The 23,435-nt window shown below is 40.6% G+C and overlaps 1 protein-coding gene across 2 annotated transcripts in view; it reads left to right on the top strand.

Annotated features, from left to right (window-relative positions):
- The window catches only part of negr1 (neuronal growth regulator 1), a 208,937-nt gene that overhangs the window by 89,402 nt on the left and 96,100 nt on the right, over window positions 1-23,435 (top strand). For both annotated transcript variants that reach the window (XM_027138690.2, XM_047813391.1), the window contains exons 3-4: window positions 2,707-2,832; window positions 19,664-19,795. In XM_027138690.2, the coding sequence (XP_026994491.1) occupies window positions 2,707-2,832; window positions 19,664-19,795 (258 nt within the window). The remainder of the gene's footprint in view (window positions 1-2,706; window positions 2,833-19,663; window positions 19,796-23,435) is intronic.

The following is a 23,435-nucleotide window of genomic DNA, read 5'->3' as shown; positions in this document are numbered from 1 at the left end:
CTGACAGTTTACAGCCTGCTGGATGTTGGAGAGAGATCAGGAGATTTCTTTGATGTTGTAGACATCTGAAAGAGGAAAGCAGGAGGGTGGAGGAGGAAAGCTGAGAAGGAGAGCTGAACAGAATTGCTAGCTAGGCTGTAGCTGACATGTTACACTCACCTCACAATTTGCACTTATATCTGAACCAATAACTACAGGATGTGTGTTCAGTCTCATACCACAGTGTCATGTGATCAGGGGTAATGTCTGATTTCTCTGAAGTTGTATGTCTCTGTAACAACAACAACATAATAATAATAATAATAATAATACATAAGGGGGGGGCACGGTGGCTTAGTGGTTAGCACGTTCGCCTCACACCTCCAGGGTTGGGGGTTCGATTCCCGCCTCCGTCTTGTGTGTGTGGAGTTTGCATGTTCTCAGGGGTTTCCTCAGGGTACTCCAGTTTCCTCTCCCGGTCCAAAGACTTGCTTGGTACTTTCAATAACTTTACTTACCATCCGACTGATCAGAAATGATATTAGACGTGTCTAAAGCCATGCCTCAGGATGCTACACTGAAGGAGAGCATTACTGTATATACATTGTATTAATTAAATATTAATGTGTGTGTGTGTGTATACTTATTTATTTTTAATTTTTTTTTTCATTAATTATTCGTAAAATATTCATTATATGATCCTCGTAGACAAGTGACAAGAAACATTACACATATTTGCAAGCTTTTCCAGTAAACATCTCTCCAACAACCTGCTGGAGATGTAAAAAGTCTGCTATTTGATTTAGCATCACACTGATTTTAAAATAAAAACACGATCTGTTCTTCAGTCGTAGGAGATTTTAATCTGCGAAGGAAATGAACTGCGATAAAATCGGTGCGAATATGTTGTTAATAAGACTGCAAAAATATCCGGAGCTTGAACCGATCTTTCATTAAGAGAATTATTCATTACTGCTCTCATGAAATTGCCTTCGTTTATCACTTTAAAAGAACGAGGCAGTTGTTGGAGCACTGTTGAGTTCTGGATTCTGATTGGTCGAAAGCTGGTAGAGATTATGAAAGGAGATCGACAACAGGCACTAATTTGTTTGATGGAATCTTCACAGCAATTAAATGTAACATGTCATTTACTTCATAATTGTGCACTTGGTTATGTGTTTGTTGTGTGGATGTTGTGCTTGCGGTAGTTTAACGCTAGCAAGAATACTGGAAGTATGACATTAGCTGATTGGCTGGAATTAAATATCAGTGTTTCAGATCAGGGTAACACAAAGGGATGAGAATTAGCATCTGTTTTACAAAACCAGTGTATCACTAAACCCAAATGTCAAATTGTGAGAATATGATTACGGAACAATTCTATGTATGTTTAATTCATTTATCACAAATATATTGTAGAGGGGGGTCACGTTGGCTTAGTGCTTAGCATGTTCGTCTCACACCTCCAGGGTTGGGGGTTCGATTCCTGCCTCCGCCTTGTGTGTGTGGAGTTTGCATGTTCTCCCCGTGCCTCGGGGGTTTCCTCCGGGTACTCCGGTTTCCTCCCCCGGCCCAAAGGCATGCATGGTAGGTTGATTGGCATCTCTGGAAAATTGTCCGTAGAGTGTGAGTGTGAATGAGAGTGTGTGTGTGCCCTGTGATGGGTTGGAACTCCATCCGGGGTGTATCCTGCCTCGATGCCCGATGACGCCTGAGAAGTTCGGATAAGAGGTAGAAAATGAATGAATGAATGAATATTTTCGAAGGTGACTTTTAGAGTAAAAGAAGCAAGAACAGATTAAAGTTGTTTAAATGAAGCAGAATGATGTAGAATACCTAAGGTATAAAACATGATTAATACCGTATTGGCAGAAGTATGTGCACCCCTGATCATCACACCCATGTGCTTCTTCTCCAAACTGTTACCACAAAGTTCGTAACAATTTTCCTTCAGTGTATCTAAGAGGTTTGCACCCTGTTCCAGCACGACAACACCCCTGTGCACGAAGCACACAGCTCCATGAAGACATGGTGTGGATGTGACGATTGGAGTGGAAGAACTTTTGTGTCCTGATCAGAGCCCCGACTCTGACTCAACCCCTTCAGGATGAACTGTAACTGGAGTCTCCTCAACATCCTCAAGATTAAAGTCTGATCTTACTAATGTTCTTGTGGAATCTTGGATTAATCATAAATCCCCACAGACACGACTGAGCAACAAGATGTTCAGCGAGCACATATAGCCGTGATGGTCAAGGGTGCACGATCTTGCATTGGCCATATTAATGTTGTCATAGATAAAGGTTTATTTGGCTTATATTTATTTTTATATTTATATTATACAAATATATGATCATGTGTTTTTTGTTTTTAGAAATCTTATAATTAAAAGAAATACAATTTTTTTAATTATTTGCCAAATCATTTATGTGAATCACCAGTTAGCAAAACATTAACTAATGCGCTTGCATGACTTCAGAATCAGTTAAAAAACCCTGCAGATGAGTCTTGCATCTATCTCTACACCCCAGGATATTAGTAGCATGTCATTTTCTTGACTTTCTCATTGCTGGAAATGAATCTGGCATCAATACATCATTTCACTAGACTTTTAACACATCATTAACTTAATTTATGCAGAAAATCAAAAGGATGCAGAACCCAGTCGATCTATTATATGACTCTGTAAATCTCCAAACTTATACGTATTTCTTTGTTTTCTTTCAGTTCCACCAAAAATATATGACATCTCGTCGGACATCACGGTGAACGAAGGCGGCGATATTTCACTCTTCTGTTTAGCCAGTGGGAAACCAGAGCCGAAGATCACCTGGAGACACATCAGCCCTTCAGGTGAGATCTTACGAGATCTTAGCCAATCATGTGGCAGTAGATGGATGCAAACAGACCTGCAGGTACAGGTCAAGAGCTTCAGAATGAGGAGAAATGTTCTTGTTCTAACAGTAGCAGAACCTGATGTGATCTCCTGCTTTTGCTGCACAGCTACATCAAGGTCTGATGTGTTGAGATACTTTTCTACTCAGCACGGCTGTAGATGGTCTTCCTGATAGCTCAAGCCAGTTTTTCGTCTGGTATATAAATCCATCGCTCCTCACTGGATTTTTTGTTTTTTGTTTTTCACACCACTCTTTGTAGGACTATTCGAGGGTGAAAATTCCAGAAGATCTAAAAGATTTAGAGTAAAAAATTCTAGAAGATTCTAAAAAAAACTCAAACAAACCCATCTAACACCAAGAACCATGCCACAATGTCACTGTCAATTTTGAATCCCAATATTTGTTTTCCATTTGTAATGAAGACTCAGTTACCTCCAGCTGTGCTAATCCGATCACATCATACCATCATTTTCCATAAGAAATATTTCAAAACTCTTTTCTAAATCCTGCGGATTTTTGTGTACGATCCTATTCAAATAAGCAGAAAGGCTTTTTTTAAGCTCACTTTAAAGGCAAACAAACATCCATCCATCCATCCATCCATCCATCCATACATCTACCCAATCACCTACCCATCCACCCATTCATCCATCTACCCAGTTCTTTATCTATTCAATTGTCCATCTATTTACCCAATTGTGTGTAAGTGAAAGTGACGTGACATACGGCTAAGTTCGGTGACCCGTACTCAGAATTTGTTCTCTGCATTTAACCCATCCAAAGTGCACACACACAGTAGTGAACACACACACCATGAACACACACCCGGAGCAGTGGGCAGCCATTTATGCTGCGGCGCCCGGGGAGGGCACTTTAGTCGTGGCCGTCCCGAGACTCGAACCCATAACCTTCGGGTTACAAGTCAGATCATTAGCTCTCTAACCATTAGGCCACGACTGCCCACTGTCCATCCATTCATCCATCCGTTTATCCATCAATCTATCCATTCACCCACCCACCCATCCATCTTTACATCCATCCACCCAATTGCCCATCCATTCATTAAATTGTTCATTCATCTACACAATCTCTCTTCCATCCATTCACCCAATCCATCCATCCATCCATCCATACCATTGTCTATACAATTGTCCTTCCATCTAAACAATCGTTTATCTATCCATCCACTCAGTCATCCATCCATCCATCCAGCTATCTACCGAATCATCCAATTATAATAAATAATAAATCTGCCATGTAAATGATGTGTGCAGAACAGTGTGTATATCAGCACAAAGGGCACAACAATAAAAAAACGATTGACTGTAATCATAGTTAAATCCTAATGTATTACTTTCCAATGCAAGTTTATCTGCGCTGATTTCCACTATAGAGTTTTTAATCCTTGTCTCCTGAAATGACGTATTATCCTTTATTTGTGAGTGTGACATTCTCAAAATATGACACATGTGTACCGCTGTGTTGCATCAAAAATATCTATAATAAAAAGCCCCTGGAGAGATTGTGCATTAAGCTCATCTTGACTTTCCTGTCTCATCCCGTCATTGAAAAGACGTATGCACTTTACCAGACTTGCGTGCAAATTGTCTGGCACAGCAGCAATTTTGAGCGTTCCTGGATTTTATGAAGATGCATGTTGCACTTATCTGATAATTGAAGGCTTCACTTATCTTCTGCCTGTCATTTTCCTCCTCTAACACCTTTCTGCTATTGAATTCCTCTTCGTACGAGTCATAAAAAGCGGCGCTTAGTGAAAAGGGGGTTCTTTTGCCGTACAGGTTAGACATTACGTTTTCTGCGAGTGTGTACTCAGATGAGCGTGAATAAAAAAATAACAATAATAAAAGATCGATATAATGTATTGTATAATGTCGATGTATTATCTGTGAAGACGTTATCCGGGAGTTGATGTATCATACACAGTAAAAGTGGAACAGACGACACGGCAGTTCTCCAGAACAGCTCTGAATTGCTTAAAGATTTAAGTTGTTTTGAGTTTTTGTTCTTTAGGATAAAAGTAAAGATTAAAAAATAGCCATTGATTGCTAACGATGCTAGCATCAGGTGTTAGGTGTCTAATTGGCATAGTGTGTCATAGAGAGTCCACAGAATGTCATGTGGTGTCAGTGACGCGGGGATAAAAACAGACCCGACAGCAGGATAGCGTAAAATAAAACAGGATTTGTTAACTAAAAAACATGTAACAGAGACACAGACAATACCAGACCGGACACGAGACGACATAAGACGACATCAGAAGACAACAGAGGATTCCACGCTGCTCAAAGTCCAACTAAATACTAATAACAATTAGACACATGAGGAACAGGTGTGCAGAGACGGGGAGGAAGGTGTGTGTGTGTGTGGGGGGGGGGGGGGTATTTGTCAGACACGTGACACAAAACATAAACAAAAGCACGTGACTAAAGTCCGGGCTGAGTCCTGACATGTGGTGTGTAATAGTGGAGCCATAGCTTGTCATAGTGATTCCACAGCGTCTCATAGTGATAACATAGTGTGTCATCATGAGTCCATAATGTGTCATAGTGATAGCACAGTGTGTCATCATGAGTCCATAATGTGTCATAGTGATAACATAGTGTGTCATCATGAGTCCATAATGTGTCATAGTGATAGCACAGTGTGTCATCATGAGTCCATAATGTGTAAGATCTTAGTGTGTCATCAATAGTCAATAATGTTTCATAGTGAGACTATATAGTGAAACCATATAGTCTGTCATTGTGAATCCATAATGTGTCATAGTGAGACCATAGTGTGTTATCATGAGTCAATAATGTTTCATAGTGAGACTATACAGTGAAACCATATAGTCTGTCATTGTGAATCCATAATGTGTCATAGTGAGGCCATAGTGTGTTATCATGAGTCAATAATGTTTCATAGTGAGACTATATAGTGAAACCATATAGTCTGTCATTGTGAATCCATAATGTGTCATAGTGAGGCCATAGTGTGTTATCATGAGTCAATAATGTTTCATAGTGAGACTATACAGTGAAACCATATAGTCTGTCATTGTGAATCCATAATGTGTCATAGTGAGACCATAGTGTGTTATCATGAGTCAATAATGTTTCATAGTGAGACTATACAGTGAATCCATATAGTCTGTCATTGTGAATCCATAATATGTCATAGTGAGACCATAATGTGTTGTCATGAGTCAATAACGTTTCATAGTGAGACTATACAGTGAAACCATATAGCCTGTCATTGTGAATCCATAATGTGTCATAGTGAGGCCATAGTGTGTTATCATGAGTCAATAATATTTCATAGTGAGACTATACAGTGAATCCATAGTCTGTCATTGTGAATCCATAATGTGTCATAGTGAGACCATAGTGTGTTATCATGAGTCAATAATGTTTCATAGTGAGACTATACAGTGAATCCATAGTCTGTCATTGTGAATCCATAATGTGTCATACAGTAGTAAGACAATTGTGTCAAACCATAATGTCTCACAGCAAGATCATTGTATCATAGTGAAACCATAGTGTGAGTCCACAGAATGTCATGTTGAATAGTGTAATATAGTGATATAGTGTAATATAGCAATGTCATAGTGAGTCATAATGAGTCTTTAGTGTGTCATAGTGATACCAAGGTACTGTCATAGTGAGTATATTGTTTGTCCTAGTGAGTCCACAATGTCATGACGAAACCATAGTATTGTCATAGTGAGTACAGAAAGAGTCATATTAAGTATTGAAAGTGGCACAGAGGACACAGGGGTTCTGCAGAAAATCTTCAAATCGATTAAAGATTAAAGTCATTTTGTGTTTTTTGTTCTTTATGTGAAGCCATTGATTGATAACAATGCTAGAATCAGGTGTCAGTTCTAACGCATGCTCATTTACTCATTAAAACAAATAAGCCTGGTGTAGTCTGTCACGCTGGCTACCAGGAGACAGGAAGTGACAGCGATCTAGACGTATGTCACGATTAATGATGAAAGGAGCGCAGAGTGCAAAGCGTGCTCTGTGAACATGTCAGGACCAGGAACTACAGCACCTTCTAACAATAGACGTGATAAAACCTCATCAAGTGAAAAAAAGCGCAAAACATGCACTCGGTCTGAAAAGAATGTTGTTAATGCATTCATAATAAGACATTATTCACTGTTTATAAAACATAGATGGGACACGGTCTTATAATAATCAAGTACAGGGTGAGTTGTTTCCTCTAGCAACATGACGTGAACTGTTTATTCCTTTTTTACTCAGTTATGGGACATTTGTGAAGCATTTTCCTGATAACCAGCAGTAGTGTTGTTACAATTTGTATCCACAGTGTCATAGGGAGTTCATAATGTGTCATAGTGAATCCAAAGTTATATAGGGAAGGCGTAGTGTGTCATAGCAAACTCATGGTGCATCATACTGAACCCACTGGGTCGTAAATGATGTTAATGTGCTATATTAAATACATAATGCGCCATAGTGAACTCATAACACTACGACGTGAACTGTTTATTCGTTTTTTACTCAGTTCTGGGACATTTGTGAAGCATTTTCCTGATAACCAGCAGTAGTGTTGTTACAATTTGTATCCACAGTGTCATAGGGAGTTCATAATGTGTCATAGTGAATCCAAAGTTATATAGGGAAGGCGTAGTGTGTCATAGCAAACTCATGGTGCATCATACTGAACCCACTGGGTCGTAAATGATGTTAATGTGCTATATTAAATACATAATGCGCCATAGTGAACTCATAACACTACGACGTGAACTGTTTATTCCTTTTTTACTCAGTTATGGGACATTTGTGAAGCATTTTCCTGATAACCAGCAGTAGTGTTGTTACAATTTGTATCCACAGTGTTATAGTGAGTTCATAATGTGTCATAGTGAATCCAAAGTTATATAGGGAAGGCGTAGTGTGTCATAGCAAACTCATGGTGCATCATACTGAACCCACTGGGTCGTAAATGATGTTAATGTGCTATATTAAATACATAATGCGCCATAGTGAACTCATAACACTACGACGTGAACTGTTTATTCGTTTTTTACTCAGTTATGGGACATTTGTGAAGCATTTTCCTGATAACCAGCAGTAGTGTTGTTACAATTTGTATCCACAGTGTCATAGGTAGTTCATAATGTGTCATAGTGAATCCAAAGTTATATAGGGAAGGCGTAGTCTGTCATAGCAAACTCATGGTGCATCATACTGAACCCACTGGGTCGTAAATGATGTTAATGTGCTATATTAAATACATAATGCGCCATAGTGAACTCATAACACTATGAGTTCACTATGGCGCATTATGTATTTGATAGATACACATGTCATACTCCAGCCAGGGTTTCATTAGCAGATGCATGCTGTGCCATAACAGTGGCATTGCGTGTCACAGTGAAATAATAATGTGTCATATTGAGAGCATAGCATGTCATAGTGAAACTATTCTGTTTCTATACTTCGGTAAAGCTGCTTTGAGACGACGCGTATTGTTAAAAGCGCTATACAAATAATTTGAATTGAAATGATTCAAATTGGAAATCAGCTGTAAGGAGTTTGACGGTGCTAACCCATGGCATTTAGGACTGAATAAATAAGATTGTAGACGTCTGTGTAAGACTCTGATAATGATGTTTGTGCGTCAATACAGAATCATCGAAGAGAATCGGGATGCATCAGAGATCCAATTATCTTAACCATCGCTGCTTTTGTAGTTTACGGTCCTGTAAATTACCGCGCAACTTCATATCCGCTTCAGACGAGTATATAACGAGCAGACTAAAAAAAAAACAATGTCACGACGACGACGACAAGAACGACACGAAGGAGCTCTAAATCTCTCCGTTCTCGGTAAAACACTCCCCAGACTCGCTCGTCTTTCTCCCGCTGCGATAAAACGAGCAGAAACACTTTGCCAGTGAGACTAAAGAGTTCATCAGGGGAGAAAGTGGCCACTCTTACACCGGTCAAGTTGATTTCAATCCAATCGAGCATAAATATCACTTGTTGAAAAGCAGACGCCTGAAACAAGTCCAAAACAAACAGCATGTGAAATTGCCTATCGTGACGCTTCGGTAAAGTGTCTGGGAATTGAACCGCGGTGATTGTCGCAGGTCACAGACTCAACCCAGGTGATGTTTACTAAAGCTTTAGGTTTTATTCAGGCTCAAATCCCATACTTTAGCTCATTTAAATCACTGCAGGAGATCACAAAGTGTGGCGTTATTTAAAAGGGTGCAGTAAACGTCCACAAATAAAAGGTGGCGGTTTTTATCCGCGAGCCTCTTATTTCTGTGTTTACTGAACAGAAAACTCAAATGATTGTTGATTATATAGCAAAAAAAAAAACAATTTAGATTTCTGACCTTTTCCCCCCCTCTTGATTTCTGTCTAGATGAAATTACCATTTGAAGACTGACATCTTTTTTCCCCCTCTATCATTGTAAAAAAGAAAAAGCCATCACTTCAGGACCGGCGTGACCTTTTTTTTCTCTCACTAAAAAGCAAAATGCATTTCTCAAAGGGAAGAAGTGCTCATCTTTTTTTTATTTCCAGGCACTTTTTCCACCAGAGAGGTTTGGTGATGGTGCGTGTGAAAGGTCAGTTACAGCGTGTCGTTCTGCCTACGCTTCCTGACCAGCAAAGTTTTCTATAAACTTCTTTTATTGAGATTTACAGCTTTAGAAAACACACACATGTGACCTTGGGCAAATTTGGGCAAATTTGGGCAGACTTTGGGCAGACTTTGCGCTTTGGGCAGAATGCGGAGGCTTCGTGCTCCAGCTTTGATTAGGGCTTCAACACCTCGGGGTAACTGAAGTTAACACCGTCATTCTTCTGTCTTTCCTCTTATAACCTATACGTTAGCATGAATTAATGTTTCATCAGTGATGCAGAACAAAACAATGTGGTGTCACGATACACAAGATGACATACAAATACACACCAGTGTGAGATGAGCACTGAAGGCTATAATAAATAAACACAGGACAGTGTATTTAAACCAGTCGGCACAATGAAGCTTTTTGACTTGATTAAATTAGTGTGTCTCATAATGAGTCCATAGTGCGTTCTAGTGAGTGTGTCATATTGCATCCATAGTGTATCATAGAGAGTCCATAGTGCATCATAGGGTTAGAATAGAGAACGGGTGACAATATAGTGTGTAATAATGAGTCCATAGTGTCATAGTAAGTCCCTAACGTCTCATAGTGCGTCTGTATTGTCATAGTGAGTTCATAGTGTGTTATAGTGAGTCCATAGTGTGTCATATTGCATCCATAGTGTATCATCGAGAGTCCATAGTGCATCATAGGGTTAGAATAGGGAACGGGTGAGAATATAGTGTATAATAATGAGTCCATAGTGTCATAGTAAGTCCCTAACGTCTCATAGTGAGTCTGTATTGTCATAGTGAGTCCATAGTGTGTTATAGTGAGTCCATAGTGTGTCATATTGCATCCATAGTGTATCATAGAGAGTCCATAGTGCATCATAGGGTTAGAATAGGGAAAGGGTGAGAATATAGTGTGTTATAATGAGTCCATAGTGTCATAGTGAGTCTGTATTGTCATAGTGAGTCCATAGTGCGTCATAGTTACTCCATAGTGTCCTAGAGAGTACATAGTGTGTCATTGGGACTCCATAGTGTCATAGTGAGTCCATAGTGCATCATAGTGAGTACATATTGTTTTATTGTGAGTCCATAGTGTGTCATAGTGAGTTCATTGTGTGTTATAGCGAAACCTTAGTGTATCATAGTGAGCCCATAGTTTGTCGTAGTGAAACCATTTTGTCATAGTGAGTCCATAGTGTGTCATAGCAGAGATAGTTTACCTGTGGGGGAAAAAAGCTGCTGTCTCTTCGGAAACAAAATGAAAACAAGAAAAAGAAAAAACTTGTAACTAAAATAGACAAAGTGCAAGATGGAGACGTTTAATACTGGTGACAGGGACGAAGCTGAATGCAGAATTAACAGTGCTGCTTGTGGCCTGATATGAAAACACACACGATTGGTTAAAGTCTCTGCGATTGAGAGAGTATAAGCCCCACCCACACAGATTCTCTCTCTCTCTCTCTCTCTCTCTCTCTCTCTCTCTCTCTCTCTCTCTCTCTCTCTCTCTCTCTCTAGTCTGTGCCATTTGAATCTACTTGTGAGCTCTAGATTGTCGAGTTACACTTGAGCCAAATAATTCTTATTTTTTATTTCTGTACTAATACTTCACAATATAATGTTAACATTTAATGCCATATTTAATAGTATTTTTATTTAATCAACTTCAACCTAATGTTTGTTTTTTTTGGCTGAATTCGCATATTCATATTTTATTATTATTATTCTTTTTGCATCGCCTGTAATTTCACGGTCGCTCGCTCCGATGTTTAAATCGGTAACTCAGGACGGAATTTTTTTTTTTGCCTCTTTTAAATCGTGCTTTCAACACAATCGCCATCTCACACAGAGTCACGGTCGACACTTAATCTGTAAAGTGCAGAGCCACACTGAAAAGTTAGCAGGCTTAGTGGGAGCGACGGTATTAAGAGAAAGCAAATTGGTGTGTGTGTGTGTGTGTGTGTGTGTGTGTGTGTGTGTGTGGATGTGGATGTGTGTATGTGGGTGTGTGTGTGTGGTGGGATAATTCATAGCTGCCAGCTCGCTGAATACCCACAGGAAACACTCATGCACCTTTTAGTCGTGTGCTGCTGTATTCTCTCAGGGGTTAACTGTGGAAATGGAGAGAGCTCCGTCGCCTCGCTCTGTAATGTATTCTCCAGCTGCACTCGTCCTATCAGCAGCAGGCAGACCTAAAGGAAACACGCCGTGTGCTCTCAACACAATGTGAGAAATTGCTTACTGTGATTGCGCTTAACACAGAGCAATGTGGGATCACAGATTAACCTCCTCTGATTTGCCTAATTTGCTCGGCATGTTTCTGCAGCTTTCCGCATAAAAAAATCCGCCGCATATTACATTTCTCACCACGGTTCAGAGTGCACTTAAGATCGTTTACGATAACGCCCGGCTTTATGTGAACAGTCTTGAGGAATCGCCTCTGCGGCTTTTCACGTACGTGTCGTGAGACGTGACGGGAGTCGCTGCCGATTCGGAGCTTTGGTCCACTATTTTAATCATATACTAGATAGGAGATGCTGTGGCTCGAACAAATGATTCGGTTCTGCGTTCGAGATATTTCACTTCAAATCAGAATTTATGGATGAGTACAGTGATCCCTCGTTTATCGCGGTTAATGGGGACCAGAACTTCTCGCGATAGGTGAAAATCCGCGAAGTAGGATTGGCCCTACAGTAAGTTTGACCTTTTCACTGATGGTCATCATCTTCCTCTTCCTCTTGGGCTCACTAGAGGAATCTTTCGCAGAGACACAGCACTTAGGAGGCATCGTAAGGGCTTAACGAAAAGTTAATTTCGAAGACGATACGCGAGACACGGTTGAAAGCGTGAACGAGAGCGGCGAGATACGACAAGGGAAGAAGCTGGGAGAGGATGCGATGATGCGCAGCCAATCAGCTCAGATCTCGAGCCGGGAACCAATCAGGTGCCTTGTCTGAGTGCCCGTGGGTATGTACAAAGCCTCTGAGAGAGTTTCTCTCTTTGTCTGGCATCCTGGGAAACCGTTTTTATTTTTATTTTTCTATGAAAAATGTATCGATGGGGGATGTGGTAGCCTAGTGGTTAAGGTGTTGGGCTACCAATCAGAAGGTTGTGAGTTCGATTCCTATGTCCACCAGGTTCCCACTTCTGGGCCCCTGAGCAAGGCCCTTAACCCTCAATTGCTCAGTTGTACAAAAATGTAAGTCGCTCTGGATAAGGGCATCTGCTAAATGCTGTAAATGTAAATGAATATTTTTGAAAAATCAGCGATGCACTGAGGCTGAGCTTGAAACTTGAACCGCAAAACTTGAACCGCGAAGTGGCGAGGGATTACTGTAACTAATAATAATAAATAATAATAATACATTTTATTTAAAGGCGCCTTTCTAACACTCAAGGTCACCGTACAAAGAAGAAGAAAAACAACAAAAAATATAGTTATACAATACTTACATAGAAAAAAAATTGGACCAATAATACTGATCTCGAGAAGAAATTATTTACTTAATCAAGTATTTTATTCTTTTTACACTTCAGCAATTTATTTATTTATTTATTTATTTATTCATTTATTTTGATCTGTTTATAGCAGAAAAAATAGTAAAAATACTTCCTTACCGTACTTAAGTAGAAATGTCACGTATCTGTACTTTACTTCGCTATTTAAATTTATGACAACTTTCACTTTTACTCCACTACATTTCCTAGATAAAATGTATACTTTTACTCCGTTATATTTCCAATAAGCATCTTCGTTACTCGTTACTACAAAATAAAATCAGAAGAAATGTGTGCGACTGCAATAAGGGAGGTTTGGCGAGTCACTGCTCCTAGACGTTAGCACGCTCTACTGAGGTACGCGCAGCGTGCACGCGCAGTCACAGCTGGAGGCGTTTATCTATAATGGCGGCAACCAAAAGCAGTGAAATGTCACTATTCTTATTACCAGAGGTGTAGCACAAACAAAATATTAATGCAATATCAATACTAAATACAAATAACATTTATTGATTTGGTCTTTGTCTTGTGAATATTAGTTTATTAATGACGTCATTCATCGGACACACCGTTTGTAGAGAATACACACACACATGAACTGATCTGATTCAAGACTGACATCATTACATCAAGCATAAAATTTTGGTGTCCACTTTTGGCATTTAATAATACCATAACTTTTGGCTTACTATGTAGTGATATAATATATAATATTAAACTCGTCTTGTTTTAAATTCTCACTGAGGGATAAAACCCCTAAAGATGAAACCCTAGAACCGCCCCTGATCTTATGTCTAGCGAAAATCACTGAAATTTTGCTTTTTACTTTTACTTCAAATACTTAAGTACATTTAATATCAGAAAATGACTTTTGATACTTAAGTACAGTAAATATCAGATACTTTAAGACTTTTACTTGAGTAGTTTTCTAAAAGGTGACTTTCACTTCTACCAAAGTCTTTTTCTAGTACGATACTTGTACTTTTACTCAAGTATTGCTTTCTAATACTTTATACAACACTTGTTTATAGTTACATGTGATGTGCTGGAACATCTGACTCATGTCTTTTCTCACAAGTTTGTCTTCATCTTTCTCTTGAAGTGAGAAACTAAACAGGGCAGCGCTAAGCAGGGCAGCGCTTCCCTAAACATTCCATAAACAACTCCTGTTAGAAATCACACACTTTTTAATTTGGTTTAAAATTAAAATCTAAATCTGATCTAAAGTGAGTCAGGACTCATGTCGTTCTTTCGGTGTATTTTAGACGTGTGTTTTTCCCTCTGTTGATGATCTTAAGCACTATTTGGACGGGACTAGTTTTACGTGGGGACGTGGGGGTAAAGTAATTATTACCAGAGCTTCTCTGTGATTTTAGTCCCGTCCGAATGTGCCATCTCGGTAATCATTACGGACTAAAGCACTATTCGGACGGGATTAGTTCTACATGGGGACGTGGAGTGATGCAATTTTACCTCAGGACGTCTGTAATATTAATTGGCCAGTTCGCACGGGACAAGATATCTCAGTAAAACTAGCAGAAGTGGGAGGGGTAACTCGCTTTACGCACCACAGTAACCTCTTAGTCGTCATGTGTGTATGACGTTGCTTCCTGTTTCAAGCGCCTCCATGCTTGCAAAACGCACCAAAAACTACTTTTAAACAGGAAATGACAGAATTTTAGCGTATATATTTACAGCGGGTCTTTTCGGACGGGATTAGTATTACCTGAGGTAATTTTTCCGGACCTTTTTACAGAAGGTAAAAGTCGCCGTAATCTTTACTGACATTAGCACTATTCGGACGGGACTAGTTCTACATGGGGACGTGGAGTGATGCAATTTTACCTCAGGATGTCTGTAATATCAATTGGCCAATTCGCACAGGACAAGACATCTCAGTAAAACTAGCAGAAGTGGGAGGGGTAACTCGCTTTATGCACCACAGTAACCTCCTAGTCGTCATGTGCATATGACGTTGCTTCCTTTTATCACGTGCGCAAACAGACAACATGGCGCCTCCAGCGGGTCTATTTGGACGGGATTAGTACTGTATTACCTGAGGTAATTTTTTCGGACCTTTTTACAGAAGGTAAAAGTCGCCGTAATCTTTACTGACATTGTCCGTAATGATTACCGAGATGGCACATTCGGACGGGACTAAAATTACAGAGAAGCTCTGGTAATAATTACTTTACCCCCACGTCCCCACGTAGAACTAATCCCGTCCGAATAGTGCTAATGTCAGTAAAGATTACGGCGACTTTTACTTTCTGTAAAAAGGTCCAGAAAAATGACCTCAGGTAATACTAATCCCGTCCGAAAAGACCCGCTGTAAATATGTACGGTAAAATTCCATCATTTCCTGTTAAAAAGTGGATGCGCTTGAAACAGGAAGCAATGTCATACGCACATGACGACAAGGAGGTTACTGTGGTGCATAAAGCGAGTTACCCCTCCCACTTCTGCTAGTTTTACTGAGATGTCTTGTCCCGTGCGAATTGGCCAATTAATATTACAGACGTCCTGAGGTAAAATTGCATCACTCCACGTCCCCACGTAGAACTAGTCCCGTCCGAATAGGGCTTTACACTGAATTTTAGTGTTGAAGAGAAATCTGAGCTGCTTTTTAGATGAACAAACACTCAGAGTTTCTCAGAGAGCAGAAATGGGTTTGATATTAACGTTTACTCTGAAGATACAAACATCTGTGTGGAGAAAAATACTTTTATATAAAACTATCACCTTTAGTGTTGTAGAGAAAAACAGAAATGGTGATGAAACTCTACAAATTCTCTACAAAGTCCTGAGCGTTTACTTTTATATGAGCTTCATATTAACACCACTGTGGAGTGAGACACGAGGAAGACGTTCGGTCATCGACACGGACACGACAAAACAGGAGAAAATCAACCAATCAGAATCCAGAATTTAGTGAGACTGTGATGTAATAGTATATTCACAGTAACTCTACAGTCAGGTGCTTGAATACGCTCAAATTTCCCTGAAACTTTTTCACAGAAGCAGTAAAATCGTATGATGAGGTTTGAACACTGGGTTTTATTGAAGAAATGCTAAAATTCGCTACAGTTCAGTAGAACGCAATTGAAGTGCAGTTATGTTCATTTTATCTGGCAGTTTTTGCGGATCGAAACTAATTTAAATGCCAAATTTGATCCTTTCTGTTCTGTTTGTTTGTGGCGAGTAAAACTGAATGATAATTATTGTTGAGAAAATGGAGAAACAAATCAATAAAAAATGTGACACATATAGTTTTCTCCAGAATATGATAATAGTATTATTATTTTTTTTTTTATTATTTCTAGCTTCTCGTCAACCTATACACTTTGTGTTCCATTGTATAGCCTGGGACGCGTGAGGCAGACGTGACGCCGCACCCCGGAACGCGTTCGCTCCGATGCAGTTTGGAGGAGAATTATCTTCGGCTCGACTCATTTGCAAAGCGATGGAAGTAAAATAGCGCCTTGTCATCAGAGATGAGCGTCTCAGTCACTTCCTTAATAGCCCCGAAGTTGGCGAAATTGTCGTGTTTGCTTGCCTCTGTGTAAGGACGTCATTGTTTTGTGTGCGACTACACAAATGCGTATGCAAATGACTCGGCCCAGAGAGTCATTTTTTATCACGTTGTCATACCTTCTATTCAGAGCCAAGGTGCACTTCTGCCTCTCGGGAGGTTTGTCAGCGCTGCTTAATATTGACGGAGATAAAAGTTTGTGACAGCTCTACAATTGTGTTGTGCTCAGTACCACAAAGCGGCTATACGTTTCAACACAATGCCGGGACAATGGGACAGAAAGCAGACTCTCTCCTTTTAGAAGATTCCCTCCTTTCTTTGTTCCTCTTGGCTTTTGCTGAGTCAAAGTAAACGTCCGTAAAAGAAGGATATAAATACATGCATGAAAAAAAAACTAGTTGTTGTCTGAACTGCATGTTTTTTTTTTCGGAATTGTAGCTGTGGTTCGTTTTAAATCTCTCTACACTTGTAATAACCGTAGAATTTTAATAATCAGAGACATTGTAGAAAAATCAAGCAGAAGCATTTCCTCATTTCAGGTTGAGATAAGCCCCGCCCATATGCATGGCCACGCCCAGTTTTTTAGAGGGGGAAGTCGTGGCCTAATGGTTAGAGAGTCTGACTCCTAACCCTAAGGTTGTGGGTTCGAGTCTCGGGCCGGCAATACTCGACTGATGTGCCCTTGAGCAAGGCACCAAACCCCCCGACTGCTCCCCGGGTGGCGCAACATAAATGGCTGCCCACTGCTACGGGTGTGTGTTCACGGTGTGTGTGTGTGTTCACTGCTGTGTGTGTGTGTGTGTTCACTGCTGTGTGTGTGTGTGTGTTCACTGCTGTGTGTGTGCACTTTGGATGGGATAAATGCAGAGAACGAATTCTGAGTGTGGGTCACCGTACTTAGCTGTATGACACATCACTTTATTGCTTTATACCAGTGGTCCCCAACCTTTTTTTCGCCGCAAACCGGTCAGTGTTTGATAATTTTACCGTGGCCCGCTGGGGGTGGGGGGTGGCGGCTATACAATTAAATTAAAATAAATAATTTTAATTTAATTGTATTTAAACATGCCTTTTTAACTCACTACAATGCTAAATCAATGAGAACCCTGAGCTTGTTTCTTTACAACGAGACGGTTCCATCTGGGGTAATAGGAGACAATGACACCCGAAGTGTGTCGCTTATGTCCAGTTTATAACGTTGTTTTGTTTCGGTTGCCGTCACTGCAGAAATCCCCGCTTCACACAGATAGCATGTCGGAAATGGCGATAGGGATGTAAGTGCTGTGGTGACAATCTCAGGGTATTCCGCCATGACTTTAATCCAGAACACCGGCAGAGTTTCTAACTTTCTAACGACGTCTGTTTCGTGCTCATTTTTGCTAATTTGTGGGTTAAATTTGAGCAAACACAATATACACGTACACCAAGCACTGTTAAACATGACAAAGTACCGGTGAACAGAGAGAAGAGCGATACACTCCTTCTCTCTCCACCAAAGCTACGACACCACTGCCGCTCGCAGCCGCTCAGCTCCAGACGTCACCTAAACCCGGCCCGATATCACGATATTTTGTGCATGCGCGGTATTGGTGCGGCTTTAGGTGACGTCTCTCAGCTCCCGGTTAACCTCTCGTCCATGGGAAGTCGCACAAACCCGAGAGAAATACACCACAGTAAATAAAATGGAAATAATTTAATGTTCCTTGGGCGGCCCGGTACCATTTGTTCCACGGACCGGTACCGGTCTGCGGCCCGGGGGTTGGGGACCACTGCTTTATAGTATTCTATAGTAACCAGTAAGGGTGTACCTTTTAAATTGGCATCAAATATCATCCCCAAGTTTTTTAGTTTAGTTTGGAAATGTAAAGCAGAACAATCCACACTTAAGGTTATGGACTCTGCTTTACACAACTGATAAGGTGAACCAATAAGCATCACTTCAGTCTTGTCACTGTTCAGACAAAGAAAATTTTCAGACATCCATTTCCAAATCTCAGCAAAACATTGAGAAAGAAAAGACACAGGCATATTGACATCTTTTTTGAATGTATATAGATGTGTCATCAGCATAAAAGTGATAGTTAAGACCAAGTGATCTTAAAAGCTAGCCAAATGGAAAGAATGTAAATACTAAAAAGTAACGGGCCCAAAACCGATCCCTGAGGAACACCAGATTGTACCACACCGACCTCACACTTGCAGTCAGCCATCACAACAAGCTGTTTACAATCATTTAAAAAACAGCACAGATATAAATATAATATTATTTAAAAAGTTTTTTAAATGTCATTCAATTCGTTTTGAATAAAAAAAATCTTCAAACAAAGCTACAAATTTAAACCTCGTACCAAAATCGAACTTTCACCTTTGTACCTTTTAATAAATTGTGTAAATTATTAAGTGTAAAGTCATGAGATCTATCATAAACTTCATTGGTGGCCTTTAAAGGATCAGCCACGCCCCTTTTCCTTTAAAGGCAACCAATGAAGTTTATGCAATTTGAACAGAGGGGGTGGAGTCAGCTGGCAGGAAAGAACGATTTAAAAAAGAGAAAGAAGAGATTTATATGTCATACATTGTATTATACAATTTCTTGACACTTTCTTTCTTTCTTTCTTTCTTTCTTTCTTTCTTTCTTTCAATTTCATTAACTTTCTTGAAGTTTTTTAATACAACTGTTTTGTGCAAATTGTTACAAATTTCAAAGTATAAAGCACCGTGAGACTGAAAATTAGCCACGCCCACAGACACACCCACTCACAGCTATTCAGTCCTACTTCTTTCTTTCTTTCTTTCTTTCTTTGTTTATTTATTTATTTAAAAGGGCAAATATTGATGTAGCTTTGCATTTTTTACGTTTTTCTTTAATTTTTTTCAAGATTATTCCAAAGAAATTCAGTGTTTTTTTGTTTTTTTTGTTCAGGTGATAAAGAGGAAGATAAAATCTGTTGGATATCAAACAAATAACTGTGATTGTTTTTTTTTTTTCTGATGTTCTAACCATTTCAGACATTTATACACAAATCGTGTGGATTGTTGTTGCCGGTCTCAGCTCACATGGATTCGCAGGAAACGGCGTGTAATCGTTTGCTAATACGTACGTTTCCTTTTCTTTTGCGTTTCATAGCCAGGAAGTTTGAGAGCGGAGAGAATCTGAACATAAGTGGAATAACTCGGGATGCAGCGGGGGATTATGAATGCGGCGCTGAGAACGATATTGCTTCTCCTGACACCAGGACTGTGAAAGTCACCGTCAACTGTAAGTATTTCTCCACCTTTATGTCCTGATGCTACACACACACACACACACACGATAATGTGGGCTTATTTTTATCTCGCCGAGCACAGGGAGTGGGTGGAAATTAGAAGAGAATTCATTGTGTGGAAGATTTTTAATATTTAACGAGAGAATCCCCTTTTTTGTCCGAGCGGAGATGATTAATTTCCAGTGAGGAATGGTCTCAGTGTTATAAGGACTCTTCTATTATGCAGGTAATGAGTCTCTCAAAAGTCTGAAAAGACAGTAATGAGCACTGCACGTTTTAATGAATTATACTGACTTTACTCATCACGCTCGCAGTCAGGATGTGGCGAAGGGGGCCGGACACGGCGGCATTTTTCTTTTCCGCTTCCCTCTTTTTTGCGGTCACTGGCCTCGTTAATCTCATTGTGTTCATATGCTGAATCACAGGAAGTCAGAGCGCATAAATCAGACATTTCGGACTCTCACGGATCGGTACGTACGTACGTGCGGTGTTGGCTCGTCAAAGCGACGCTCTCTTTACTCTCGGTCCATAGAAAGAAAAATGTGCAGGCAGGATAATGCTTATGGAAATGTCAGCACCTGGAGCTGTGACAGGCCCCGAGTCATAACTCATGCTCCTGCTCCACCCAGTCGATCCTATCGATACGTCCTAATGAGAAACAAAGTGGAGAAGATCAGCAGCTGGGTGCCGATCTCCAAGCCAGAGCTCTTTACTCTAGCTTTTCTTATTCTTCACTTCAATCACACTGCCTTGATTTTTCAGCATGTGGTCATATCTGTCTTTAATGCGGTCCGGTACGAAGCAAAAATGCCTGTTGAGGGCAGAGAGAAAAAAAAAATAACCTGATCGTGTTACCAGTCTATCACTTCGAACAACACTCGTCCATCAGAGCATGTAGCCTCGGGCATCGTGTGCTGGGAAAACGGAGCCAAAGCTGGAATTAGACGTGAGGTGTTAGCTTAGCATGTCCTGAAATAAAAGTGTGAGGGAGCACGAGACGAGACAACTCTATCAAACTGCACGGGCGTCCTCGGTGACGAGCGCTTTCCCACTTTCCTGCTCTCCGTGAAGGATCACAGCCTCTCTGGGATTCGATCACAAGCTAAAATGTGATTCTGGGATTTCGAGCAGTGTCATTAACGATCCGTTATCTCTCGAGCGTGCGACGAGTCGACTAGCCGAGAACTATGTTTCCGATGTAGCATTACTAGCATAAAGGATGTCGCTACATTAGCTGCATTAGCTTAATCGCTTATCCCAGTGGCAGATAATGTGACTTTGACATTTCCAGGGTTATCGGTGTAATTAAATACACAGCAACATAATCTCATTTGGCTGTAAAAATAATTACATCTTTTTAGGTAAGAGGAGAGCTGACCTCTGGGCTAATTGCGGATTATGGTGGTTAATTGTGAGAAGTAAATATATCGACTGAAAACAAACACCTTATTGTTTGGGTTTAAGCTCTTTTGTTTCATGAAGAACTCTTCTGCTCTTTCCTCAGCAGTCTGACTGATGCAGCTGTGGCCTTAAGCAGGACACTTACCTTGAAAAGTTCTCTCAATGAGAAGATGAGAAGGAACATTATATCCTTGAAAATAGATCAGTGACTCTTAGCACTTTTCACAGATGCAGCACGGAGGCTTAAGCCAGTTCCAGAACGATCTGTACGACGGACGTGTTGTTGGATGTCCGATGAAACGACACAAGACGGGAACGTTCGTCGACAGGAAATAACACGAGACGTATCTTATTATCAGACGTATGTCTAGGCGACGGGGACACGGTGGCTTAGTGGTTAGCACGTTCGCCTCACACCTCCAGGGTCGGGGTTCGATTTCCGCCTCCACCTTGTGTGTGTGGAGTTTGCATGTTCTCCCCGTGCCTCGGGGGTTTCTTCCGGGTACTCCGGTTTCCTCCCCCGGTACAAAGACATGCATGGTAGGTTGATTGGCATCTCTGGGAAATTGTCCGTAGTGTGTGTGTGTGTGTGTGTGAGTGAATGAGAGTGTGTGTGTGTGCCCTGTGATGGGTTGGCACTCCGTCCAGGGTGTATCCTGCCTCGATGCCCGATGACGCCTGAGATAGGCACAGGCTCCCTGTGACCCGAGAAGTTCGGATAAGAGGTAGAAAATGAATGAATGTATGAATGAATGAATGAATAGTCTATGTGGCCAATACTTTAACTGCTGTACTGATAGAGAGACCGTTGGGGAAAATAGTATCATTTGTTGCCCTCTGAGGTTCTCTTTTAGGTCCCTGATTATTCTTTCTCTATTCTAATGTTTCTTCTGCTGTCACGGTGCAGTTCATTCATCCAAAGTAGAGCTTTGGATGAATAAAAAAGTTCTACTGATTAGAGAGCAGACATTGTAATGTAAACAAGGCTGCTGCGGTCATCCAAAGGTACAGTGAAGGTCCTTGATGTGTGAGGTTTTCTTCCCACCTCCAGGGTTAAGGGTTCGACTTATTTTTGTTTCTGTGGAGTTTCCTCCAATTACATCAGTTCCCACCCCCAAAGTTATGCATGTGATTGGTGTGTGTGTGTGTGTGTGTGTGTGTGTGTGTGTGTGTGTGTGTGTGTGTGTGTGTGTGTGTGTGTGTGTGCGTGTGTGTGTGTGTAATTTTGCCATGTGATAATAATTGGCACAGTGGTCCAGGTTGTCCACCACCTTTTGCCCAGTGTCCCTTGTGGTGGACTTTGACCCCATGATCATGTTTAGCATAAACACAACACAAAATGGATGGATGGATGGATGGATGGATGGATGGATGGATGGATAGATAGATAGATAGATAGATAGATAGATAGATAGATAGATAGATAGATAGATAGATAGATAGAGTCATCATGCTACAGACACTTTCTTTCTGCAGCATTTAAATGGTTACAAGCAGAATTTGTGTTGTTATTACCGTCGCTGTCTCAGACTCATTTAACAAACAAACTAATTAGTAAAGATCTGGAGCTCTGCACTTCTCAGCTCAGCACAGCTGTCAGTTATCCAGAGCCGCATCAAAACCACATCGCAGTCGACACGTGAACTCTGCACCAGCCCGTCGAGGCTCGCTCTTCTAACATGTAAACATGACTGTTCAGATCTTTAAGAGGCTCAGCACGTGGTGCTGTTTGTCTTTTTACCCGAGCAAAGCGCCAGATGTTTAGCTTCGCCTTTCCTGCCTACAGGCGTGCCCTGAGCCGAGCGCCGCCTCTCCTCACAATACGGGAAATAAATATATAAAGGTGACGGATTAGGTGATGTCGTGTAGCCGTGCAGATTGGGAGCTTTTAGAGCGAACATAATGCATTTCCATGTCAAACTCCTGACATCCCGGATTAATGCGTACTGTACATCCGTGTGATTTATGTCCAAAAAGGCGTAAATAATTTCCATCAGGATGAAGATCTGTGCTTTTCCCAGGCAAAGGCTGATTTCTCCTCGTTATATAAGAAGCATCATTAATACGGGAGTAGGCTTCCAGCTTTAATGGAGCTTAATGGAATAATGTATGAAGCACGCTGTTGCCAGCAGAAAGAAAGAAAAAAAATTATATAAAAGCCTTTGTGATGTTTGTGTATAATTAGAAAGAGTTTGGAGTTCACCTGTTAGCTGGATAAAAATTACACAACAG

Source organism: Tachysurus fulvidraco, chromosome 5 (genome assembly GCF_022655615.1).
Source record: "Tachysurus fulvidraco isolate hzauxx_2018 chromosome 5, HZAU_PFXX_2.0, whole genome shotgun sequence".
Classification (NCBI taxonomy): Eukaryota; Metazoa; Chordata; class Actinopteri; order Siluriformes; family Bagridae; genus Tachysurus; species Tachysurus fulvidraco.
Note: the sequence above shows the minus strand (reverse complement) of the source record. Positions and strands in the feature narration are given on the sequence as shown.